The sequence below is a fragment of the Equus asinus genome, chromosome 5 (assembly GCF_041296235.1).
Source record: "Equus asinus isolate D_3611 breed Donkey chromosome 5, EquAss-T2T_v2, whole genome shotgun sequence".
Lineage (NCBI taxonomy): Eukaryota > Metazoa > Chordata > Mammalia > Perissodactyla > Equidae > Equus > Equus asinus.
In genome coordinates, this window is record NC_091794.1 from 201,026 (window position 1) to 228,490 (window position 27,465).

A 27,465-nucleotide genomic window follows, 5' to 3' on the forward strand; every position below is an offset into this window, starting at 1 on the left:
AAGGAGAGAGGAGCCCAAGGAGGCTGAGAGGCAAATAAGGACAGCCTTCCGACAGTGCTGTTTTGTGGGAGGCAAGACTTGTGCCTGCATGTCTGCTGATCGTGGTGTTCAGAGGCACCCTCTGCCTGCCATGGCTGTGTGTTTGTGTCCTTACTGGAAATCATTTCTGCTCACATCAAGGAGGAAGCCTGCGGAGTGTTCAGAATTTCAGATTTTGAAAACACAATACTAAAACCAAATATTAACCCTGCAATATTATGAATGTGATCTTAAATGACAATCGATACTTTATTTAATAGAAGTTTCTTGATGTTAAATTTTTTAAAAGGAGTAATGTTAGTAGATATGTAATAGTCTTTTTAGAATTCTTTAAAAAATTAATTTATGGGGCCAGCCTGGTGGCATAGTGGTTAAGTTTACGTGCTCTGCTTCGGTGGCCCAGAATTCACAGGTTCGGATCCCAGGTGTGGACGTAGCACTGCTCGTCAAGCCACGCTGTGATGGCATACAACATAAAATAGAGGATGATTGGCACAGATGTTAGCTCAGTGATAATCTTCTTCAAGCAAAAAGAGGAAGATTGGCAACAGATGTCCGCTCAGAGCCAATGTTCCTCACCGAAAAAAAAAAAAATGTATAGAGTTATACATAGCCATGAAAGTGGTAATCCATCCTGATTTTTTTTTAGCATGCAAAGTTTATTGGAAGACACAGTGACAACAGGAGGAAAGTCCCAAAGCATGTGAGTTCTTTGTACACTTACTGAGGACTTTGGATTTAATCCATACAAAGGTGGAAAAATTAGAATCTTCTATTAAATTTATAAAACATGAAGGTGTGAGTTGTATGTAGCTCTCTCAAACATCTGTCCCCAAAACCCTATGCAGAAGGTGAGGGAGAACGTGGGGCAAGAACACGTGGAAGAATTGAGCATAAGCCAGTTCTATTAGTGGAGTATCATTTGAAAGTATACCTTTATTATCATTTCTCGAAGTAATTTCTGAGATCAGTCGTTTCTCTTACATACTATGTATGTACATACTCCACAGTCAGATTCTCTTGCCTCATTTTTATTTAACTATATTAAGAAAAACAGTGGGAAAATATGCTGAAAATGATAAGCATCTAGTGTTTTTAGAAAGCAGCCATGATGTTTGTGCAAGAGAAGTTTACATGATTTTTAGATGGGAAAGCTCGAACTGAAGAATATGATTTATGACAATAATATAGGTATCTTATTGCAGTGATGTATCATGTCATCCATTTCCTCAGAGGAAATCAATCACATATAAAATACTGACCCCTTCTGGTTTTCCTTCTACTTGACAAGTGAAATCCAATTTGTGAACTCATTGAAAAAGGAACCTTAGGTTATTTGGTAACATTTTGAAAATTTGTATAAATCACCCGGATAACAATCCCTCAAAAGTGGTACTATAACAGCAAGAATTGTGTTTTAAAGGAAACATTAGAAAAAAATCCCCATCTCTTCTGTCATGTTCTCCAGCTGAGATAGGGGTTACCTCCTGACTGTGAGGCACGGCCTTCCTCTTTCATCATTGGTGACCAGAAGTTGATGTGTTCGTATTGGAAGAATAATCTTTGGACATGTAGCTCTCTTAGAATGAAAGATTTCCACCACTGTTTCAGGTATGTGTGTATCTTCTTTTTAAAGTTCAATTAATTCAGTTAACTTTTCATACTTTCGTCATATGCTAAGTCATACGTGTGGAATCCAGAAAACAAAAGCAAGCCACTATGAATACTACACTACTAATTCTCCTCTTCTTTCTTCCTTTTGCTTTAAGTGGCAAGAGTCAGAGGTTCTGAGATTAAAAATCCGTAATTCATTTGGGCAAAGGACATACTTTTCAATAAAAGTTTACAGATCGAAATAATCCACATAAGTGAAATTGTGACGCCTGAAGAGACATCCAAAGCTGTAGTTTGTAGCAGTTGTATTTTCAGTCATAAGAATATGTCTCAGGTGTGGATTGACAATATGAAATACAATCTTGAAAATAAGATTTTATTAGCATTTATTACTTTATCCAACATTTAATAAGGATCTACTTTATGTCAGGAATTTTGCTAGGTACTGCAGATACTAAAATATGTACAGAAGGTTCCTTGTTCTCAGGTCCTCAGGGCAGTTATCATAGAGTGTGGTAAGGAGATGGTAACGGGTAGTGTGGGTGCAGAGGGAGCAAGAAGAGGGACAGCTGACTTTGCTCAGGTTAAGGGTGGGGTGTGAGTGTAAGATGGTATATTTACAGAATAAGCAGCAGAGAAACGTTTAAGCTGAGGATATTTTTCTAATAGTTTTTCCTAATCATGAAAGTAATATCTCGTAAAGCATTTGAAATATACAAAGAAATATAAAGAAGAAAATAAGCAGTTCATTAAAAGAAACTTTCACTGACTTATTTCCCTTCACTGCATATAGTATTTACAATAATAGAAATCATAGTGATACAACTTGATATTTTTTCCACTTCATTTATTATGAACATTTTAATTATTAAATTGTCTTTGAAAACATGCTTTTCAAATAGCTGTATTATAGTAAATCACTCATTCATTTATTCAGGTAGTTAGAAATATCAAAAACTGTTCTTTCTAATGATAGAATCTCATTAATGCAAGAAATAGTTACAAAAACGTATTGTAATGGAGATGAAAACGTCATCTTTTTTAATGGTCTGGGCAAGAGTGTGATTATTCTTTAGGGAAGGAGTTGGCGGCTGGCCTGGGATCCATTTCCCTTCTCATTTCCAGGGTGACACTCCCACGAAAGAAAGAAGGCAGATGATCCAGTTAAATGTGTTGCTAGCTGACCTCTGTGGTAAATAGACGGAGGCATTTTGCTAAGAGGAGAATTACTTGTGGCATGCTTTGTGCAGGATGTCCCTGGTTAGGATTGCCTCGGGTGAACACAGCCCAGAATCTGCAGAATGGTGAGGCCTGGCTTCCTGGAGAATGTCCTATAAGCTGTTCGACTTCCTAGAGTATGTTGGAGATTGACGTGGCCTAAATGCGCTCTCCCATGTGAGCTGACTATGAACCTTGCTTAGAGAACTCGTCGATTACTCTGGGCTGGAAGACCTAAGCTGCAAACGAGACTTGCAGGAAGCCGCAGCACTGTCCCTGCTTCCCTCGTGTCACTTGGTTGCTTATATACTTGAAATGTTAGTGAAGCTTGGTAGAGGGTGAGGTCTCTGCTTCAGGAGAGCCTGATTTGACGATCCAGTTCTTCCTGTTAGCTCTCCCCTGAACCCCACCCAGGCACTGCTGATGGAGCTAAATTGAGGAGCAGCCTTTGGCCCTGAGCCCCAAGTGCAGGCCTGTGTTTCAGTCCCACATCTAAATCTCGGGACTCAGTCAGCTCACCACCCAGCAGTTAGACAGACAGAAAGTAAGAGCCCTCCGCCTCTGTCCTCTGCATGGAAGCATGGTTAAGAGACGAAGGGACAGGCCCAGCTGAGCCAGAGCCCAGGCAGGTCTGCGAGGACGCGAGAGGTGGGGATGCTCCTAAAGGGTGGCTTTTCCGCTCTGGCTCCATAGTTAGTACAACTGGTGACGATGGATGCCTTTCATCAACTGTGTAGGTGCTGCTCCTTCTCTCCTGTTTGCAGAGGCTTGAATAAGTAGGTGGAGAGTCTTCGACTGTTCACTCCACCAAGTGCCTGCCCTGCCTGTGCGTGGGGAGGAAGACTCTCCTTAGAGAAGGGAGAGCGAGGATGCGAGGGTGCTCCCTGGCCCTTCGTCCTTTCCAGAAGTACTTGCTGAGTGCCGTCTGTGTCCGCACATCCGCGGGATACAGGGCAGTCAAACTTTGTTTGCCTTGGCTGCTTTATTCTTGTGAGAAAGTAGCTGTCCCTGGTTTCTCATTCGGGAGTCTCTGTCTTCTGCCAGCATCCGTGAAGCTGGCGAGCTTGTTACTTGTCGGCAGCATGAGATACCAGCCACTTCAGTTTCTGACACTGTGATCAGATAACTTTCTCCCTCTGTGACGTGCCTGGCGTCTTACTCTCTCTGGTGTTTTTTGGGTTTTTTTTTTTTTATTATTATTACAAAGAGAGGTTGTTACTTTTTATGTAATGTATTCTATCTATATTTTCCTTTATGATTAATGCCTTTTTTGTGTCCTGTTTAAGAGATCTTTCCACACCCCCAATAATTTCTTGTGTTATTTTCTGGAACCCTTATTTTTTTGAATAAAAAATAGGCCACACTTAGGTCTTTTACCTACCTCACTTGATTTTTGCTTATTAGTGTGAGATACGAATCTGTTTTCTTTTCTGTCCGTCCTTCCTTCCTTTTTTCTTGCATATGGATACTCAGTTGTCAGAACAGCATTTATTGAAAAGTCTGTCCTTTTCCTAGTACTTTGTACTGCTACTTTTGTCATAAGTCAAATGTCCGCATTAACAGGGTCTGATTTTTATTTGATTTAATTGCTTTATTTATTGATCCCTCAGCTACTGCTACACTAACTTAATTGCCATAGCATTAATGTCATAAAACGTAGGTGCAAGTCTGCCTGTTTTTTTATTTCATTTTGTCGTGTTAAGAGTATTTTGGCTATTTTTTTCTTTTTTTTTTTTTTTGAGGAAGATTAGCCCTGAGCTAACATCCATGCCCATCTTCCTCTACTTTATATGTGGGACGCCTGCCACAGCATGGCTTGATAAGCAGTGTGTAGGTCCGCACCCAGAATCCAAACTGGCATACCCTGGAGTGCAGAAGTGGAACATGTGAACTTAACCACTGCGTCACCGGGCTGGCCCCTATTTTGGCTATTTTTGACCCTTTTATATTTCTATATGCATTTTAGAATTACCTTGTCAAATTTTGTGAAAAACTTATTGGCATTTTGATTAGAATCATTAAATCTATCAATTTGGAGAGTTTTGACATTTTTTCCAGTATTTCATGATGTTGGCAAATTTATTAAATCTAAAAATTTGTCTAGATTCGTTTGGATTTTCAACACAAACTTTCGTAATTCTGTAGTATACAGAAATATATATAATTCTTTTCTGGTTATTGTATGATAAATTTTGTTTAGACTTTTTCCTTGTATGTTCATAAATGAGACTGGCTGGTAATTTTTCATTCTTGAGATAGTCTTATTAGAGTTGGGATCAGGGTTATGTAGGCTCATAAAAGGAATCAAGGAGTGTGCTCTCATTTATATTCTCTGGAACAGATTATGTAACATTGCAATTATTTTTTTTTGCTTGAATATGTGGTAGAACCTGCAGTTGAAGCCATGTGGGCCTGGAGATTTCTTTGTGGGAAAAGTTTTGACCATTAATTCAGTCTCTTTAATAGTTATAGGACTCTGAAAACTTTCTCTTTCTTCTTGAATCAGCTCTGTGAGATTTTTTTTTTTTAGTAATTTTCCCTTTTTATCCAAGTCTGCAAACTTACTGACATAAAGTTGTGTACAGTTATCTCCTTTTTAATGTCTGCAGGATTTATAATAATGCCCTCTTTTATTTTTGTTAATCAGTCCTTACCTGAGGGTTGTCAAATTTTTATCTTTTCGAGATCCAGCATTTAAATTTGATCATCTTTTGTAAATTTGTTTTCTGTTTCCAGACATATGGAAACTTTCTGGTTATCTTTCTTATTTGTTAATTTTTATTGTGATGGGAAAACATATGCTATATTGTATTAAATCAAATCTGAAATTTCTTGTGTCTTCATAGCCCCGCATTAGGTCAATTTTTGTAAATATTTTATGTGTGCTTGAGAAGAATGTGAATTTTGCATTTGTTTAGTATACGGTGTTCTGTTAGGTGTCCATTAGGTGACATTTGTTGATTTTGTTATTCAAGTCCTCTATAGCATTACTTTTGTGTGTGTGTGTGTGTTTTTTTTTTTTTTTTTTTTTTTGCTGAGGAAGATTAGCCCTGAGCTAACATCTGTGCCAGTCTTTCTCCACTGTATACGTGGGTTGCCACCACAGCAGGGCTGATGAGTGGTGTAGGTCCATACCTGAGATTTGAACCTGCAAACCCAGGCTGCTGAAGTAGAATGCGCTGAACTTAACCGCTACATCACAGGGCTGGCCCCTATAGCATTACTTAAAAAAAAAAATTCTCCAGTCAGTTCTTGAAAGAGATGTGTTAAAATCTCCAAGGGTGATTTGGATTTGTACATTTCTTCCTGTCATTCTGTCAGGTTTCTCTTTATATATTTTGTTGACACAAATAATCCATAATCAATCTATAAATCAAAATTGGGGAGCATTTATTAGGAGCCAGATCTGAGGACTAGCCTGGGATCTTCCTTCCCCGAGGAAGGAAGGGCACCAAAGAAGTGGGGTGTACAGAGTGGTTATATACTGTCTTGGAGCAAAGAGCATATACATCACATATGACAGGAATGTCCCTTGTACACCTGTCATGAGATGCTTAGCTGGCACAGCAGGTCGCTGGTCAGCAGGTCAGTGGTCACAAGGTGAGCACAGCAGGTCGGTAATTAATCCTTATTTTTCAAGAAGAGATGCTTATCCTGAAAGAAATGCCAGGATGGGGGGAAGTTATATCCTTATGTTTAAGGACATCATTCTTGTCTTTGGACATTGTAAATGTTTAAAGCAGATTACAGTGCTTGCTCAACAGACCACGTCAGGCCCTTTTGGAAAAACAAGGTCAGGCCGAATTAGTTTTAACCCAAATGACTTCCTCATATACTCCAGCGTATCCTGTTGCTTTTTATTTATTCATCAACTTTAAGGCCATGTTATTAGAAGCATAGAGGTTTTGTTTTGTAGTGGTTTTCATACTTGCTCCAGAACCCTTAAGGCCCCTCATCTTGGCTATTAAAACATGGGCTCTACTGTCCCTGCTTAGTCCTGAGCTAGACAGTACTACCTCTGTTTGCCTTAACCATCTGTGCTTTTGCGTAACGTTTAATTTGAGTAGCTTACTCTGTAACTTCGCACAACTGCTATGTCTGCAGTGGGGATCTGCTGAAGAATTTTTGATACTGGGGTGACATGATTACATTTCTTTTAGAAGTATTCATTTATACCACGTAGAGGATGCATACAAGGGAACAAGCACAGAGAAAGGAAAGCTAATTAGGAGGTTATTGAAAATTCTAAGCGAGTAATGATTATCAATAGTTTAAAGTTAAAACACAAAGATACTCAAGATGATACGTAAGCATTTCATTAACTCGTCCTAGTTTATGCGGTTTGTAAAATATCATTGATGTTAACAAGAGTTTAAATTATTTTTGGTAATAACTTGAAAAGCCTCTAATGGATATCAAACAAGATGAACCCAGGGTAGTAAGTATAAGAAGTTGTCTGCAGTAAAAGTATTTGAAACATGAGAGCACGTAAATTCTTCTGTTTTAAAAGTCGTGCACTTTTTTCCTGAGATTTCTGAACAGTGACCAGTAAGTGTGGCAGGGGGTGACCTGGCTCTCGGCCGTGGGAGGAAGTGCTTCTTTGTCATCTGAGTGTTCCTGATTGTCACTTGGTGACCTGTGTATTTCTGCCTCCCCTGAGTCTTCTTTCTGCTGGAAGCCACGACTTTTATGATGCAAAGGATTTGACCAAGGCTGAAAAAGCAAGATTAGACCAGCCTATCCATCAGGAGTCCCTGTGGCTCTTGCTTCTCCATCAGAAACGTTGTCCCATGCTGGGCCTCATTCTGCCACTCACTACAGGTCTCTGAACTTGCCGAGCTAGTGACCTAAATGGAGTCACTAAAAGGCCTCAGCAAACTTTATAGGCTCTTAATTCCTTTATAACCTGGCCACTGCAGGAGTCAAACGACTTTGTTCTTTAGGAGGAGAGAGCTGCTGTTTTCCCCCAAAGAATTATTTAGAGGGCAGTGGTGTTCAGACTCCGCTCTGTGCAGACAGGGCCTGGAGGCTCGCTTCAGCTGCCGTCTTGAGGGATGGGAAAGGGATGACCAGGAGAGCCTCTTAGTTCACCACAGCAGATCCAGCAAGGAGCATGGTGTCTCCATCTGGTTAGACTTGTAGGGTTTCGTTTGAAGAAAGTCTTTTTTTTACTAATAAAAAAAAAAAAAAGGCTTGAAAAGCTGGTCAGTGATAAGCAATCTCTATTCATTCATAAGCACATTTGCCATGGGCCAAAATGAAGTCAATTCTGGTGGTCTTCTTGCAAGCTTTTTATTTCTTTTCTTTTTATGAGTGAAGGGACTATATTTGACAGTATATCAAAGACCCTATATTAAAGTTTAGCAGAACTCATGTGGTCTGTTGTCACTCTTCTCTAATGTAGGCAACACAAAGCTGGTTTCCTTAACGTTCATCTCTAAGCCCCCTCCTAGGCCCATCTCAATGAGGTAATCAGCTGCTGAGAAGATGTTACTGCACAAAGTGTGAGTTCTCTGCCTGATGCACATTAAAAAAAACTCAATTATTACAGCATCAGCTTTTGAGAAAAGAAAAGGCTTTGGTGTGAGGTGGACCTGCAAGGAGGTAGGAGGCAGCGCTCTCAGCTCTGTCTCCCCGATCCAGGGCTTGGGGCACAACTTAGGGGATGAAGGGCCGGGTGGTCTGAGGTGTGGAGGTAGGTGACTAGAGGTGAGGAGAAGTGAGGTAACTTGACGATCTGCGCAACTGTGGTCCAGCTCCACGGCTCCTCATAGGACGCATGTTCACAAAATGGTGTTAGCATTCTCTGAGGCTGAGTTTTCAGCTCCTCGATGTCAAAGGGTCGCCTGTTGCTCGTCCACGCAGGCTCGCTTGATGGGCTGGTGGTCTCAGCCGGCCTGAACTGGACAAGGGGTCTCAGCTCCTGAAAACCACTCGAGTTACTCTTGATAAGGTGGGTAAGTGGAGCCTGCCCTGGAGGGCCCCTGGTTACAAGATCTTCAAGTAGAAACTGATAATAAATATGTCAAAACTTGTCGTTTATAATCAATTTCAGGACTGTCTAGTGTCCTTACTCTGCTCTACCAGTACTGCATAAAAATATCCCTTCTTCGAGATAGCTTACTTCCAGGGCCGAGAAGATAATTATCAGCATTGTTTTTGTTTCTTAGGCTGAATAGCTGCTGGCTGTGGTCTCTCTGAAAATAGAAGCCTGGTCATGTTTCTTTATCTTGAACTTATAGAACTTCTTTGGTAATAAACAATTTGCTATCTGGAAATTTGACTACTTGTGAGCACAGTGAAGACTACCCTCAAGGTGTGCGAAATAATACTCTTAAAACTGATGATAGCACTGGGTAACGATCAAACTAGAAATATCTGTGTTTTGGATGCTTGTAGTAACTGAAACTTAATTTTGAATCTCCGTTTGTTTGGTAGATTGTACATGAACTTCAGCTTCTCCCTTTAGTGTGTTCTTAGGTCGCAGACCATAATAGTGGTGGGATTTTTTTTTTTTCCTGAGGAAGATTTGCCCTGAGCTAACATCTGTGCCAGTCCTCCTCTCTTTTTGCTTGAGGAAGATTAGCCCTAAACTAACATCTGTGCCTGTCCACCTCTATTTTTTTGTATGTGGGATTCCTCCACAGCATGGCTGGTTGAGTGGACTGGGTCTGTGCCCAGGATCCAAACCCATGAACCCAGGCCACTGAAGCAGAGTGCATGAAAATTTAACCACTTGGCCACAGGGCCAGGCCTGAGATTTTTTATTTTCTCTGTTTGCCAGCAGAAATAATAAACTGATACAAACGGAGTGAAATTATGAGAAACAGCAGTGGAAAAACAAAAGAAATGGGAACTACTGAAAAGGAACAAAAATGGAAAAATGGTACAACATGGGGGCAGTATGGAACGGACAGGAAAAGTAAATGAAACAACTCCCCAAAACACTTAGAATAAGAAAAGACATGAAATGTAAAGGGATCAGACCTTTAGGATTGGGGACAGAAAAGGAACAACGTAGAGATAAGAGCTTCATGGAACTCCAAATGGTAGGTCGAAGGTTTGGTTTTACCGTTTGTTAGATAGTCTGGTAGTAGTTAAAATATTTCTATTCATTCATCAAATAAGGCTAATAACTTTTTTAAAAGACTAGATTTATTGTCTTACTTTTAAATCAGACTGCCTGCCCCCACTAGCCCCCAGTGTTGGTTTCCCTTGTGTTCTAGAAAGGCGGTCTCAGGGATAACATTTGTTTAAGTAGGTCATAGCGGCATTTTTTGGTATCACATATCTCAATTTAAAATAGTGGGCATGGTTTTCCAAGCAGTCAAGTTCACTTAGTAAAAGTTACCAGACTGTTCCACTTACTGAGAAATGAGACCACAATTGCTAAGTGGCAGCCTTTATTAACAGATTATTTTACCTTTTGTAGGCCTTTATTATTGCCAAGAGGAAAATCTTTTTTCTCATTTTGGTAAATTATTTGTTGGCAAAAAGTTTATTTTTTTCCCTCAAATAAAGCCTCTGGCCTCTATGATTTCCATCTGTTCTATAACATGAGAGTTGTAGGTTGCTTGAGCTGTTCCCTACCAGAATTTTTGAGTGTTAGTTGCAATTAAATATACTCCTCTGTTTGGCCCTGAAAAGTTCTTCTGTTGACCCACCTTTTCATTAAGGTAACATTCATTCATTCGCTTATTTAATAAGTATACTTTGAGCACATACTTTCCAGTTGTGCTATATCTAAAAAATACAGAATAAGTGTAACATAAACCCTGTTTTGAAAGAGCTGAAGATTTATTGCTTGGGGAAAACAGATTAGGAATTCTGTGGGGAATCAGTGAAGGCTTCAGGGACGATACAAGCTTTGAAGTGGGTCTTGAAGGATGAGTAGAGGTTCACCTGGTCAAAAGGAAACTGAAAAATAATTTATGTAAGCATTAGAGCTTACTCAACATCTGGCAAAGAATGAATTTTAACTCCTTGACTTGATAGTAAATCACACGGTGTCTGTCTTGCTCCATAAGAGGCAGAGGTGTTGCGGACTGTCAGTCAGGACTTTGTCAGAGAAGAATCACTGCAGGTGATGTGAGGGAATCTTCCTGGAGTTAGATCTTAATCACGGAAGCTGGTTAAGTAGTCTCTAGAAGTCTGTAGTTGTGCCCCGACTTCTGGTCTGGGAATAGAAGTTTAGCAGGGCTGACAGCCAGCACATGCAGTGGGAGAGAACAGAGACACGCTAGAACCCAGAGGATAAAGGGTCCCGTCTTGCTGTCACCAGAACCTGCTTAGGTTTATGTCCACCTCTGGCATCCAACCTTAACGATGTGAGTGATGTGCAGAAGAGCTGGTGCCTCTCCTCATGGAGCTGCACACGAACCTGGTATGGGATTCAGAGAAGCCAAAGGAAGACCCCATGATTGCTGGGAAAGTTGCCCCCCACCCCACCTGCAAGTTGAGCTGGTGGCTCTGTAATGTGTGTACACTAAGCTTACATGTGCGTTTCAAGGCGTTTGGACAGTGACACAGGCATGTGTAGCCCATAACCCTGTCAAGATACAGAACATGTCTTGGTTTATGTGAGTACGCTCTGTGATGTCTGCACGCCAATGAAACCACATTTCTCAGGACACATCCCTGTCCTTAAGCGACACGTGACTTTGTAATCCATAGGCAGAGGACCGTCCTAGGCAGAGCTGTGTTCCTTCCCTCTTTGCTTCCAGATTCCCAGGATCTCTCCTGAGCCTGCTCTCGTTAAACACACTGACATCTTGAGGTTTTCTTCTAGCTACCCCAGGGTTATATAAGCTTTGATTAGCACATGGTCTGTCTTTCAAGACATCATCAACAGTGATACTGTTAAATATTTTCCATGGCATATTCAGGGTTACTGGCTGTGTTAGTCAGGGTTCTCCAGAGAAACAGAACCAATAGGATGTGTATATATAGAGAGAGGGATTTTTTAAGGAATTGGCTCACATCATTATGGAGGCTGGAAGTTCAAAGTCTGTAGGGTGGGCCAGCAGCCTGCAGATGAGGGAAGTCATGCTGTGGTTCAGGTCAAAAGGTGGTCTGCTGGCAGAGTTCCCTCCAGCTTGGGAGGTCCTTCTCTTGTTCTCTTCAGACCTTGGGCTGACTGGATGAGGCTGCCCATGTTATGGAGGGCCATCACTGTACTCAAAGTCCACCCGTTTAAATGTTAATTTTATCCAAAAATACCCTCATGGAAACATCCAGAATAATGCTTAACCAAATATTGGCACCACAGCCCAGCCAAGTTGTCACATAAGTCAGTAACCACTGGCTTTCTAGCCTGGGGTGTTTGGCCTTGCCCCCTGTTGTCTGCATACTAACCACTTCTACATTGTAGATTCTACTAAAGCAGCTCCACATTTGGTGCCAAATTCAATATTGGTTAAGATAATTTTTCTTCCAATATAGGAGAGAGAGAGAGAGAGAGAGAGAATAAAAATGAGAGTGACTTAAATAAGTAAAAGTCTGAGTAGGTTTCCCAGGGTTGTCGTGGTGATCACTTGGCTGCCGGACTCCACAGTCATCAGGATCCAGGCCCCGTCTGTCTTCCACCTCATGGCCAGTGGCTGTTCCTGCTCTTGCTGTTCAACCTGCACTGCGACTAGTAGGAAGGCACAAGAGAGCACACCCCACATTGCCCACGTTGCTTTCCCACGTCTCAGGGTCTGACTTGGTCCTGTGACTGCCTTTAGTGCAGGGCGGCCTAGGAGATTAGCCTTAGCTGTGCCCAGTTAAAAATCCCATTACTGCAGAAGAATGTGAGAGCAGACATTGAAGAACAATTGCAAGTGTTTGTCACAAGTCGGAAATCCCTTGATCAGATAACACTGGAGGATACAGAGAAAATTAACTAGGAAACCCTTTAGCAAGAAAACCAATTTGAAAGATTTGACAGTAGTCAAGAAGTGGATGACAAAGTCCTTACCTAAGTCAGTGGGAGAGGAATAGACGCATGGTCCCATTGCAAGATGTGCTCAGGAGAATTAACAGAATCTGGCCATTGATTGGCTCTGGAGTGGGAAGGGAGAGAAGGTGTCACAGCTGACTGTGGTCAAGACATGAGCTGTAGGCTCCAGCCTCGCTTTGGCTCCTGGTTTGGACGCTGACTCACTTGGTGGGCTTGTCCATGTTGCTTAACACTCTTGCCTTAGTTTCCTCATCTGCAAAGTGAGAATAATAATTCATGTCTCAAAACTTAATTGAAAGACTAGAGGAGATAACTTTTGTACAACATCTAACTTTAGGGAAAAGATTAATCAAGGATGAGGTTCTAGGAAGGCTGATATGTAAGGGGTGGGAAGAAGAGGACAGGTAACAAGGAGGACAAAAAGGGGCTTCAGAGATGTCGGCGATGCACAGGAGGCCAGCATGGGAGACTCTCCAAGTCGAGAGTGAGCGAGAGAATTAAAAGGTGAGGTGAAGGCTGAAAGTGAGCCTTGTAATCTAGGCTGGTTTTGTACTCATTTTGTCAACAAGCTTCTGAGGAAAACATATTTTTATCTAACTATTAGAGTTGTGGAAACAAAGTATGGTTAAAGAAATTGCCAGACTATTTGTAATAATCACCAAATTATTCTATTTGGAATTTTTGTGAAGGAGTAGCTACATCTGAGTTTCTGACCGCTGAGTCTAGTCTGTTAAAATTCTTTAAAACTGAGGAATTGCCAGTCTGTGGTGGAGAGGTTCAGACTGCATCTCAGCGTGAGGCGTTTGCTGTATTGACCCTGTCCTAAGTTCTCTGCGCCGCCACTTTGGTGGGTGACGATTGTGTCTGTGGAAGGAGCTGTGGACAGCACTCTCAGGTCTTCGCTTCGGACCGATCCATCCTTAGTTTCTTTATGTTAAAAGTGTCTGAGAGAATCTAGTTGTTCTTTGACTTCAGTGAGTATTTGGGACAGTTGGGTGATGAAACGTGTGCGTGTGGCATCCTGTCTCACTACCCCCGATTCCATACTTGTTTGAGAGTGGTGATGTGGCTTCAGGGTGGATAGCAGTGGTGAAGTTTGCAGACCTTTTCCTGGCATTAGATTAGGGGGCAGTCTTTGTGCTGCATTAATTCGGTGTGTAACTTCGGGCAAGTCACCGAGTCTTTGCGACCCTCTGTTTGATAAATTGCATCAGACTATTTACCCTGTACACCTCGTAAGGTTTTGTTAAGACTCCCATGTGTGGAGTGCTCTTTAAATTAAGCACCAAATAAACATATGGTAACATTATTAATTAGGGTTATCACTTGTCCTTCACTCTGTTAACATAGGAATCAGCATGCTTTTGGATTCCTGGATCAAATCCACATTCCTGTTGATTCAGGAATATTCTGTTCTGTTCTAAAGAAAGAGTGAGAATTTCCTCATGGAGTGGTATGTGCTGTGTGCAAAGTGTCTTCTGGAAGCCACCTTTTCAGTTTTAGATTTGGTTTAACTGTTATTTGGGCAGTAGGATGCAAAGACTGCCCATAGTTTTCATGTTATTAGTTATATATAACTGTTTTTCTTTTCTACGTAAGTGCAAGTAACCTTATAAAGGAGCCTTATATAGAATCTCTGAAATATTAATTGAATACTAAATGGTTACAAGGGACCAATTGCAGGATTGATGCTCCTATACTCATTTTAAAATTTTAAAATATTTTAAAAAATTGGTTTTAAAAAAATGTTCAATGCTAGAGTCTCTAAGATAAGGGGGACAGGCTTGATAACGCTGTGGCAATGAAGGACTCTTAAGTCTGTTTCACTTGATTGCGTCTCCATATTTACATCTGAAGGAATGGTAGCTGTTGCCTTGGTGCTTTCATTGTGATAGAAGGGACACGAGGAAGATGAGGAGTAAAGATATTAGTCACAGGGATGTTTAGCTGTCATCCTGATTTTTCAAGAGTACAGACATCCATGGCTGCTCTAGCACCAGAGAGTCTTGTAGGAGAGGCCTGGCTGTGCCTCCAGACGCATCCCAGGAGGACTCCCTCAGCAGCGTGGCTCCAGCGGTGAGGCAGGAGGAGTTAGCCAGAGGGAATCACTCTGCTTTCGTCAAAAGATGGCGCTATTGCTGTGCCGCCTGTCCTCTTCTGAGCTGGCTCAGGCTTTTTAAATGCAGAGAACAGTTAAATTGGTGATCTAATTAACACTGATCCTCGCAACAGAATGCCAGATATCTAGTCAAGCACCAGGAGAATAGACGAGAGAAGTGGAATTTATGTTTTTGAAATGCGTCCGGTTGTTCTAGTAGCTGTCTGTAGAGATGACGCCCTCCAAGACTCACACTCACTGTGGAGCAGTGGGGTCACGCCTTTCAGTTTTGGGGAAGTCTGAAGTGCCTTCTTTCTGAGCCTTGGCAGCAGTCAGGTTCCAGGACTGTCTGATTTTGTTCTGTTTTTAGTTTTTCAAGGTCATCGAACTTATGCTTTCATAAGGTAATACTTATTTTTCTGCAAGGTGTTGAAATCAGGTCATGTTTTTCTTTTATTTGCCTTGGTCATATGCTTCACCTGTGACGGTTGGAAGACGGCATGGCCTGGTCTGGAAGTGGTCTCTCTCATGCTGGGAAAGCCACACATCCCATCCTGTTTCTCAGCCAGCATCTCAGACGGCTCTTTGGGCTTGACTCCGTTCCTCTCAAGGATGGAGAAGTTCAGTGACAAGCACAGAACAAAATGACAAAATGAACTCTTGAGAACAGACTTTGTTATTGATTGTACAAGGTGTTCCTTAAAAAATGCATTATACAAATCGAAACGCTATTTGGGGGAGTGGGGAAGAAGCCTTGGTGTGCTGAGAAGACCCCAATCATCCCGTCCCCCTGCTTGTGTTAGAGAGAACAGGGATGACGCGTGCACGTAGACCACAGTTTGCCTGTCTGATGCTTTTGGAAGTTGACGTGTAAATGATTTCCTGAGAAAAGCTAGTTGAATCAAGCTTTCATCACAGAGCTATGAGTTTATCATGTAGATATAATACAGAAGATACTTTACACAGCTTTGCATTTTAACTCATTTGAATCTAAAATACAATCCAAAATCTTCAAAACCTTTGGGCCCAGATGTGCTTCAGACTTCCAGTTTTCTTGGACTTTGATATAGTACCTGTTTGATATTTCATGTCGTTCCTTTCCCCAGCAGCATCTGGGCAGCACTCAGTGATCAAACGTTAATACGTTTTCAGCAGAACATATGGATAATTATGTCGCATGGGCTAAGTCTTGACCATAAATAGCTTACATAATTTAGGTCAGATTTTGAGGCCAAATGAGTCTGCCACAAACTCAAGAAAAAAATTGTAGTTGGCACAGCTTTTGGATCTTATAGTGAAATGTGAGAGATGGTGGACCTGATTGTCATTTGGGTCCACTCTGTGAGCTGCCCAAAATCAGTTAACATTTTCTGTGTGTAGATGGGAAAATTAAATTTAACATTATATTCTATTTAATGTGGTTTTTTAAGAATATGTTTTGTATTATTTTTAGCTGCTTCATTAACTGGGTGGTCCAAGCACCTAGTTAATGTGTTCAGCCGATTCCATAGTAAACTGAAAGATGACCCAGGGTTTGGACAAACGTGCACAGCCGACATCTGCCTAAGCCCCGGGGTGCCTGGTGTACGTCTGCGGCACGCAAGCCGCCCCCCCACTTCTGCCGGGAGTCCTTGGGGGAAGGCGTTCCCCGCTGTTTATACCATGCTGGCAGTCGGGCTCAGCTTTATTTCCTACAGCTGTGCTGTGAGGTAGACTCCTGTTTCATGTTTCAGTTGGAGTTAAGCCTGATCAGCAGTTAGGTAGGAGAATTTGAGGGAAATAGTATGTTTGGGGAAATGACAGCAGGATGGTATTACGTGGCAATTCTGCTTCCTTTAGAAGTACTTCCTCCAGCTCTGATTGTGGTGGGACATTGTGTGTTGAATAATCTGTAAAACCCAAGATTATGTCTGCTAGTTCCCATTCAGTTCAGAGTATTAAGGTAAGCTTCTGCCTAATCTGGTCAAAGTAACACTTTGCTTCATCTGCTGTTTTACTCATGACATCTTTTTCTGCCTTCACTGCTAAGTATGATTAGAAAGCTCCGCTGGCCATCTCTCTGTTCTGGTGAATACCACTTGGTTTGTAGTAGTTTCACGCAATATAGTTAGTGTCGCAGTGCAAGTGAAGAATGTTCCGTGACTCAGGGTCTTGTTAAGCCTTAAACTTAGAGTCACTGAGAAGCCGAGGGCCACAGCTCATTTGGAGAATGTTAGCACAGGATACCGTTATGCCAAGATGGCTGTTGCTTAGCTAGTTGTTTAGTTTTCCTTCCTCTTACTAAAAAAAGAATAACTTTGCATGGCACAGAAACTTACATAGGTGTACAGAACCCTAACCCTTCTACTGGAAGTCTTTTTATGATTTGGATGAGACCTATAGTATAATTACTTGGTTCTTATGGGCTACTTGAAAATATAGGTGAGGGGCCGGCTCTGTGGCTGGGTGGTTGGGTTCGCGCGCCTCGCTGCGGTGGCCCAGGGTTCAGATCCTGGGCGCGGACATGGCACCTCTCGTCAGGCCACGTTGAGGCGGCATCCCACATCCCACAACTAGAAGGACCTGCAGCTAAGATATATAACTGTGTACAGCGGGGGTTTGGGGAGATAAAAGCAGAAGAAAAAAAAGATTGGCAACAGTTGTTAGCCCAGGTGCCCATCGTTAAAAAAAAATAAAATAAAAATATAGGTGAATTGTTATGGAAACAGATGGTTTATCCTAGAAACTACTGAGGTGGGCAGATTACAGCATGATTAGGTACTTAGATTTTAGGAGTGTGTTAATTTTCATTTAGTATATTGTAAAACACATGCTAAAAGTATCTTTTAGTTTTTATTGGAATACCAATACCAGAAGTATTGGTTTTTAAATCACTGAACTAATCTGATTATAGTGTTGTTAAATACTCTAATTTTAACTAATATAGAGTACCTATTGCCGTTTATGTATCAAAAGTGAAGAAACTATTATGTGTATTGATCAATGCTAATTTTAGAAATAGCTTTATACCTCCTGTCAAACCAGTGGTAGACCTCAATATGGAGTGGTTCAATTCATGAGAAAAATGTCTTCTGTGTTATAAAATAATTCTCAGTGCTATCACGTGCCACATAACGACGTTTCAGTCAATGACGGACCACATATATGACAGTGGTCCCATAAAATTAGTACCATACAGCCTAGGTGTGTCTTAGGCTGTACTGTCTAGGTTTGTGTAAGTACTGTAGGGGAGGAAGAAATGTTCCTCTACCCTTTTGGGTTCGTCTGGCCAGTCTAAGAATTAAATAGACCTGAGACAGATTAACAGGAAAAAAACAAACAAAAGTTTAATAACATGTATATGTGGGAGAAACCCAGGAAAATTGAGTAACTCGCCAAAATGGCCGAAGTCCTCACCTTAAGTACTGTCCTCAGCTAAACTCAAAAGAAGATGTTGGGGGTGGGGAGAGTCAGGAACTTCAAAGGGAAGAAGGCAGGTAAAAAGGAGTGTATGTTTGGGAAATGAGTGTTTGGCCACAGAAAGAAGGACAGACAGGGAAGCCCAACAAACAGGCTTTTCCAGGTTCCTCCTCTTCCTGTTGTGCTAAGGTGATCACTCGCTTCCTGACAGGTTTATCTGTCTGAATTCTTTGAGGCAGTTAAGGGGGAGGTAACAAGAAAAATTTTCTGAGTCTTTTGTTTCTTAAAAATAATCAGCCTAAAATAATCCTTATGTTAAAGAGACACATTTTGGGGTGGCAAATTTTGTTCCCCTTAAGTACATTCTTGATGTTGGCCCTAGTATGAAATCACCTAATGCGTTTCTCAGAAATTATCCCCATTGTTAAACGACACATGACTGTGTAGAAAAGTCTTGGCTGGCCAAATGAACCCTGTGAGTGAGTTTTTTTCACATCGCCTATTTTTCTTGATCTTTGAATACAGTATGATGGTATTTTTGGAATCTGTAACTACTACAAACAAAAGGGTACAGGTGGTATTTAAACCACAGTCAGCAGCACAGCAGCGGCAGCCACTGGCTGGGCTCCCTGACCTCGGCCCTGGTGCTGGGATGCACCCGCTTGTGAGAGCACCTTGGTGTTGCCACGCAGCTTCCTTGTTCAGAAAGTAGCACGACCAGTGAAGTTACACCAACCGAATTTTAGAAAGATAAATTAGAATGTTGGAAGGAAAACAAAGCAAAAGAACCAGCCAATGTTGGCTGCATTATAGAAATTAATTTAAATTTGTGTGAAGCCACAAACATAGTGTTTGTAAATGTGAGGCTTCTGTGGACTCCTGCATGACTGTGACGAGACAGACTCCCCCTCACTGGGCCAGGCGTCAGCTTTGCTAGTTGTGGAGCTGGGATCAGAGTAACATGTCTGTGTTCACATCTGCATACATCCCTTGTCCAGTAATCCAGCTTTTTAAAAGAAATCCTTGTACCCATTGCTATAGTTAGTAGAAAATAATCCAAAATGAATGTAGTTGTAACTTACACAATTTTAGCAAAATCTACTGATGCCTTAATTTGTTGCTGTAAAAACAGCCAGCTCCAGGCGTGTGTTAGCTTCCTGTTGCTGCTTTGACCAATTACCACAAACCTACTGGCTTAAAATAGCACAGATTTATTATCTTATACTTCTGGAGGTCGTAAGTTCAAAGTGAGGGTGCTGGCCAGCTGCAGTTCCTTCCGGAGGCTGCAGGAGGGCGCTGTAGACTGAATGTTTGTGCCCCGTGATGTTCGTGTGTTGGAGTCCTAATCCCGGAGGTGGTGGTGTGAGGAGGGGCCCCTGGGAGGTAGATTCGGTTGTGATGGGATTAGTGCCTTATAAGAGACCCTTTCCCACGTGAGGACACAGCTGTGGCCGAAGAGACAGGTCCTCGCAGACCTGGACCTGCTGGCACCTTGACGTGTAGTCCAGGCTCCAGAACTGTGAGAGACCATGTTTGCTGCGTCACCCCCCAGGCGGGGGTGTTTTGTCCTTTCCTTGCCTTCTTCACGTTCCTTGGCTCCAGTTTGGGTTGTCAGCTCCAGCCTTAGTTCCGTCTCTCTCAGGCTCCCTGCTTCCATTTCCGTTTACAAGGATGACCTCCCAGTTTAATCACATCTGCAGATGCCCTATTGCTGTGCAATGTGACATGTTTAAGGTTCTGGGGATTAGGAGATGGACATCTTTGGGGGCCTCTGGTCTTCCTACCACAGGCTGTTATCCCATTAACAGTTCAAGTCTTTGGTGTCCAGATCTGAGCCTTTTTTGTTTCTGTGGGGGATATTTAGGGGACAGTGAGAAGTAAGAAGATACACGTAAAAACCTTTTTAGAGACTAACGACAAGCACTGAAGGTTCAGGAGGCCCTCAGTGGTAGGTACCTCCCCAAATGTTCTTCAGTCAATAAATGAATACATGGGAGGACTGGGAATTCTGGCTACCATAACACTTCAGTTATCTGGAACCTCAGGGAATAAGTCTTCTAGAGAGTTAATCCCTTATAGTCGAAATCTTAAAAAATTACCTGACCTCTATGGGAAGTTGCTGGTATTTATCCTACTGTTGTAGCTTCTCTTTAATTTTTGTTATAGAAACACAACACATGGGTAAAACGTTAAAATGCAAGTGAGCTTTTAGGTGAAGGAACTTACCCCTGCACTCCCATCTTCCCTGGAGCAGTTGCCTGATTATTTCTGTTCTTTATTTTGCAGGTCACTCCCAAACCTCTAAATCACGTTTCTTCTTTATTTTTATCTATGAGCTTTAGACGCTGACTGCTGACTTCTCACCGGGACTTCTCTCTCGCACTACCCTTTCCCCTTCATGCCCTTCCCGCCTGCTGCTCACCCCTTCTCAGCTTCGCCCGTGGTGAGCTCCCGAGTCCTGCTCACCGGGAGCTGCATCTTGGCTCCTGTGAGTGTGGAGAGTACCTCTCACACGCTTCAGCTTTGTTCTGTTTCCTCTGAGAAGCAGTCAGGGCAAGGCCCTATGTCTGCCCCTGTAATGCAGGATCATTTACAGCCCCTCTGCTTCCCGGGCTCTTAACAGCTGCACCTTCACTAGTCAGGGTTGACAGGGTTCTCTCTGAGAGTTCATGTCTGTTCTGTAACAGTACTAACAACAGGCTATGGAATGATTCTGAAGGGTGAAGACCAGTAGTAAGTATCTGTTGTTTACTTCTGTAAATGTTGTTCACTGCAGATGGACTAAGATGTTAGAATTAAATTTCCTTCTCTGTTGATTAGGTGTTGTGATCGGAGTGCCACTGAAAGGAAATTTCCTACCATCAGATTACAGGGGAAATCTCTCTCCTCTCTTCCTCCCTCTCTCTTTCTCTCTACCCTGCCGGTACTTGTGCCGTCTTCAAGGTTTTTTCTGTTTTGAGTCATTGTGTCTCACTTCTTTCTAGAGAGATCCCTCTCATTCTCATCTGGAGTGGTCACCCCCCAGGGCTCTGGAGACTTCCCTCTCATTGTGATCTGAAGCAGTCACTCTCCTGGGCTCTGGAGGCCTCCCTCTCATTCTCATCTGGAGCGGTCACCCCCTAGTGCTCTGGAGACCTCCCTCTCATAGTGATCTGGAGCCTCACCCTCCTGGGCTCTGGAGGCCTCCCTCTCATTCTCATCTGGAGCGGTCACCCCCTAGTGCTCTCGAGACCTCCCTCTCATAGTGATCTGGAGCCTCACCCTCCTGGGCTCTGGAGAACCTCCCTCTCATTCTCATCTGGAGCGGTCACCCCCTAGTGCTCTGGAGACCTCCCTCTCATTGTGATCTGGAGCCTCACCCTCCAGGGCTCTGGAGAACTCCCTCTCATTCTCATCTGGAGTGGTCACCCCCTAGTGCTCTGGAGACCTCCCTCTCATTGTGATCTGGAGCCTCACCCTCCGGGGCTCTGGAGAACTCCCTCTCATTCTCATCTGGAGTGGTCACCCTCCGGGGCTCCCATGCAGTTATCATCCTGGGATTTCACTTGTATGTTGTGTTCACTGTTTTCTCTATCACCGTCCTCCTTTTTTTTGATTTACCTCCTCATTTTGCTAGAGGTCTAATTTCTAAATCATCAAATACCTGACATTTTCTGTATCCCTTCAGTATATTTATTTGACAGTTTGGCAGTGAATAGTACCCACTTTACGTTGCCTTTTTCCAGGATTGGAGTGTACTGCTCCGCTGACACCAGTCTCGCTCCTGGACCCTTATGGGCCACTCATTTTTCTCCCTGGAGGCATTTAGTGTCTTCTCTTTGTTCTTGACATTCTAAAATTTAGCAATAAAGCCTAAGTGTGGATGTTTTCGTTCATTGTAAGGTTGAAGTCTTGCAGTGTTGTATAAGACCCTCTGCCTCTCCTCCTAACTCTCGGGTCTCATCTCATCCTTCCACCCAGCTAGCTTACCTTCCTGCAGCCTCACTGGCCTCCTCTTTCCTCAAAGAGGCCTCCAGGGAGGGGGAGGGGCTAGAGATGGAGCCCACTCACCAGAGACCAGTGATGTAATCACTTACGCCTACTTAATGAAGTTTCCATAAAAACCCCAACTGAAGGGATTTGGAGGGCCTCCCGGGGGGTGAGGAGGTGCTGGAGGGGTGTCTGGAAAGGGCATGGAAGCCCTACATGCCTTCTCCCGTGCTTCGCCCAGGCGTCTCTCCCATCTGGCTGTTCCTGAATTGTATCTTTCTGTAATAAATCATTAATCTAGTAAATAAACTGTCTTCCTGAGTTCTGTGAGCCATTCTAGCAAAGTATTGAACCCACGGAGGGGGTCGTGGGTCAGAAGTACCGGAGGGCTGGGCTTGCACTTGGCGTCTGAAGGGCAGTCTTGAAGGGCCCAGCTCTTCACTCGTGGGATCTGATGGAAACTCCACGTGGAGAGTCAGAACTGAGGTAAATTTTAGGACATGCAGTCAGCGTTTGCAGAGAATTGGAGGATTGCCTGGTGAAGGAAAAACATGCAAACACATATACATACATGTGTGTGTTGTGTGTATGTGTGTATTTATGTGTGTATACTGTGTATCAGTCTGCCAGGCCTGCTACAACATACATACACGTGTGTGTTGTGAGTGTGTATGTATTTATGTGTGTATCCTTTGTGTCAGTCTGCAGACTGGGGCCTTGGACCCCAGAAGTTCCTTCTCCCGGTTCTGGAGGCTGGAAGTCAGTGAAGGAGCCGTGGGCTGGTTCCTCCTGAGGCCTCTCTGCTCAGCTGGGGAGAGCTGTCTTCTCCCTGTATCTTCACATCATATCCCTCTGTGTGTACCTGTGCCGAAATTTCCTCTCAGAAGGACATCATGGTATTGGATTAGGGACCACCCTAAAGCCGTCATTTTTTCTCATTACCTTTTTAAAGATCCTGCCTCCAGATACAGTCACAACACTGGGGCCAGGACTTCACTGTGAATTTGGTGGGGGCACAGTTCAGCCGATGATAGACTTACTTATTTTTATATTCTGTCTCCCCCAGCTGGAGTGTAAGGTTCATGAAGGTGAGGCTTTTTGTTGTTTTTCTATTTCAATATATACCCCACACCTAGAGCAATGCCCAGCAATGTAGTAGATGCTTAAGAAACAATATCGAACCTTCCAGCCTCTTGATGAGTTCTCTCAATCTGAACACCCCTGTCCTTTCATCTCTGGAAGACTCTCTTCTGATTATTCGTTAATTCAAGTACCCTCCCCCAGTTCTCTGTGTTGTCTTCCTGTCAGTTGAAATGTGGACCCACTTGATTGATCTTCCCTGTCTCATTTTCAGTCACTGTTCTACTTTTTGGAAGATTTCTGCAACCTTAACTTCCAGACACTTCTACAGAAGGCTGTATTTTGACAAGCATGTTTAATTCCTGAGCGCTGTTCCTCATCCTGTCTCGTGGCATTCTGTCACTGTTTTACGGGTGCTGCATCTTTGCTGATCTTGCATTTATTAGGTCTCATTGTATCTCTTTTGTTTCCTGAATTTTATGTTTCTTCCTATGCCATTTTTTTTTGTTTATTTTATTCTTGCTTTTACATAGTGCTTGGGCATTTCTCACGCTTAATTATCTGCAGTCCTTGGTTGTACATTTTTATTTACTGATGGGACAGTGAAGCACCAGGAGGCTTGCTGCAGGGATGGGACCCTGCCCTCAGGATGAGCTCACCGTTACCTGGAGGCCCCTTCAAGGTAGGATGCAGAGGTCTTTGGTTTGAGGGGCAGATACGCACAGTGCCTACCATAGGGCTCCCCAAATTGTTTATTCAACTTTCTTAGATAAAAACCTTTCAACATTTTACCTGGCTGCCAGACTTGCCGTATATGGGAGTATGGAACCCATCGTTTCTTATATATGCTTTGAATTACTATCTTTCTGTTCATTTTCACTCCTGTCACATTACATCTGGCGTTTTCTCTGCAGCTGGGTGGGTCAGAGGAGCCCTCTGTCACCGTGGTCCTCCTCATGAGAGGCCTCTCCTCCTGCTGCATCCACCACCACTCCTCTGCGGGTCAGCCTTCAGAAATTGTCGAAATCTGTTGTTAGGTAGTGATTCTCTCCGTGCTATTTACTTTATTGTTTTCAGTTAGTAATTCATTTCTTTTCATCTCATTTAAGGGTGTCTAAGGAAGGAGAGAGGAGTGAAAACTTTGTCATGACTTTGCTTGTCTTGAATTAGAATTCTTCATCCCTTAATCACACAGAGAACACAATTTGACCTTATTTTGATGATGTGGATCTTCATTATACATCTCAGTTACTGGGATGTGCTCCAGCTTTTTAAATGCAGATTTGAGACAAGGAGCTGCCTGTAGTCTTAAATCCAGTAGTGGTTCTAGAACATGATGTCTTACCAAAACAGCTCCTGGTCAGCAATTGTCCTGGAGTCGCTGCAGCAGCAGGACTGACCCTTCGGGTTTGCCTCCCAGTGATGACCTTCCTGCTTGCCTCTTTAGTGTCAGAGCTGTCTGTCACCTCACTGACTTAAAACGTCCCAGCTCCCGTTCATGCTCCATGCTATTTCAGGCGAAGAGTGCAACCCCGTCTTTCCTGAAGCCGGCACGTCCCTTTGCAGTCGGAATCCTGGGCTGTTCTCATGGTTCACCCTTTTCAAACAGTGCAGGTCTTCTTCCTAAAAGCAAACCTTCCTCCCCATCTGTTCCCTGAAGCTGCGTGCCCCTCTGGTGGAGCTTCTCAGTCCCTGTCTGAGTCCTGCCCCTTAAGCATAGGCGCTCTCTGAGTGTCTGTGTTTAGTCCACTTTTTTTCTCACTCTTTTCCTGGGAAATCCTCTTTCCCATGGTGATTGATTTGGCTACCATTTCCCAGTCGTTTAGGGTCTGTTAGAAGGTAATGGCTCCTGAGCTAGAGAAGGTGCAGCGTCACTGGTTGGAGCAAGCTTCGTTTCAGATGTGTAAGCTCCCTGGCCCTCAGACCCCACAGTGCCTTTGAAGGCACCTAACCAGTCTTCTGCTTTTTCTTGATTTCGTGCAGGTCTGCAATCAAGGCCCTGCGTCCTGGAGGCCTCCTCGTGTACTCTACCTGCACACTTTCCAGGGCAGAAAATCAAGACGTGATCAATGATGTGTTAAACACCCACAGCAACCTCATCCCCGTGGACATTACGGAAATGGCAAGGACCTGCTCCCAGGATTTCTCCTTTGCTCCCACTGGTCAGGAGTGTGGGCTCTTGGTGATTCCAGATAAGGGCAGAGCCTGGGGCCCGATGTATGTAGCCAAATTGAAAAAATCGTGGACTGCGTGAAATTGGTGACTTGCATTTTGTGGACCATGTCAACGTATTATATTTGTTTTTCTGAGCTCTGCTACATGTTGACATTTAAATAATTGTGGAGTTGCTTTCCCTGGGTCTGTTGGAATCCTGTTTAGTTAATGCCTTAGCATCTCAGAGTCGAGGTTTGGGAATTTTCCAGGTGTATTTTTTTCCTAGAAATACATCTATAGCAATGATTTAAGGTGGTACAGATGGTGCTTGTTCTGTGTGATAATAAATCTGCTGTCTTTTACTTGGCATTTTCTAGTTAAATTAATCAGAATATGTAGTTTTATGCATAAAATGTTTAGAAACACCTATCCATGACGTTGGCACTTTGAACCTTTAAAAGTGCACGTTGCCGGCCTCTCCTTATCAAATATACAGATGATTTCAGAGTTTTTTCCCCCTTTTCTGTAAGAACTGATTGGTATTCTGGAAGTAACTTCTTCCAGAAGCACTATTTTTGGTTCTAGCAAAATAGGTTTCTTATTTGCCAAGTTGTTTTCTTTTAGGGACTGTCTTCTGTTTGCTTCAAAGGTCAGTGACAATCGACACCAGCTTTATGTCTCTGCTCTTTTTCGTATTCACAAATACAAATTGAAAGGGTGAATTATGTCGACAGGCCTTAGAACAGCAGATCCGCATGTACATGTCTGACTTCGACATCCAGGTGGTGGGAGAATGGAGTCTATCCAGCAGGCGGTAGAGAACGCACTTGAAACAAACCCAGAATGATTAGTGACTACAGTGGCTGAACTGTGTTTGGAGTTTTGTGAGCAGTAGACTCTGACTGTCCTGCAGTTGCCGTCTGGGGGCTGTTTACTTCACTGCATTGTGCAGTGTTGTGTGAGAGCACAAGGTCACGTTAATGCATGAGGGGCAGGCGCCTAGTGAGAGCCGTTACCAACACTCCGTGCATGGACTACTGGCTCCCTGTTCACACATATCCTGGGAAGATTGTGCGCGTTTCTGCGTGTGTGCTTGTGGTTTTAGCTTCAGGTTTGGATCATGTGTTTTCTCTAGACATTGCTTCTCTCAGAGTCCAAACAATTTTTTCCTAATGTTAAGAAAAATTATGCAGCATACTTCAAAAGAGTATATCTGTTGGAAAGTAGCTTTTTTAAGAAAATACACCGACTATATAAATATGAAATTCTGCTGAAGCTGAATCCTTTTGAATTGTTTATTACATTCTGTGCATTTAAACTAGAGAGTGTTTGCTTATGAACTTGTTTTTGTTTTGCAAGCATATGTGAGCAGGTTCCAATAACTGGGAAGCATATGTGACCAGGTTCCAATAACTGGGAACCGTATGTGACCAGGTTCCAATAACTGGAAAGTCCTAGGAAGAATGTTTTTTCTGTACCTTCATTCCATTGAGCCTTTTTTTCCCTTTATATGTAACCAATATGTTTAAAGAAAAGCTGGATCTCTTGGACTCAGTGACACATACTGGGTTAATATGAAAGATTAATAATAATGGAAAAGATTTAATTTTTTTTGGTTGGTGCTTATTGGTTTATTTCAACTTGAAATCCTGTCTTCAGATACTATAGGTTTAAAAAGTGCATTTATTCTGTGTAAGTTAAGCACAAAGTAAATTTTCGTGGTGCACTTTGTTGAATGTCCTTATTTTCTCACCATGTGCCCTGAGCCTCATCTGAACACTCTGTGGGCCACTGGTTACACCTTCCTGTGATTGCTGAAAAGTGCAAATAAAGATAGAGCGAGCCCACTTTATTATTAACAATAATTTTAATGAAAGAGCTGACATTTATTAAACATAAAATATTTGATCAAGTTCTTTATACAGATGTATCTTTTTGGTCTTTAAAAGACTCC

At 42.7% G+C, this 27,465-nt stretch overlaps 1 protein-coding gene across 2 annotated transcripts in view; it reads left to right on the forward strand.

The window, feature by feature from the left end:
- The window catches only part of NSUN3 (NOP2/Sun RNA methyltransferase 3), a 59,056-nt gene extending 31,939 nt beyond the window's left edge, over positions 1-27,117 (forward strand). Inside the window, exons 6-8 of one of the 2 annotated variants that reach the window (XR_006528425.2) lie at positions 689-742; positions 1,508-1,650; positions 25,341-25,880. Coding sequence is in view for 1 of the 2 variants with exons in the window: in XM_014858488.3 (XP_014713974.1) it covers positions 25,341-25,611 (271 nt within the window). In the remaining variant the exon portion in view is untranslated. Of the gene's footprint in view, positions 1-688; positions 743-1,507; positions 1,651-25,340 lie in introns of both variants that reach the window. The other variant, XM_014858488.3, reaches the window with a different exon arrangement.
- The last annotated feature ends 348 nt before the right edge of the window (positions 27,118-27,465 follow it).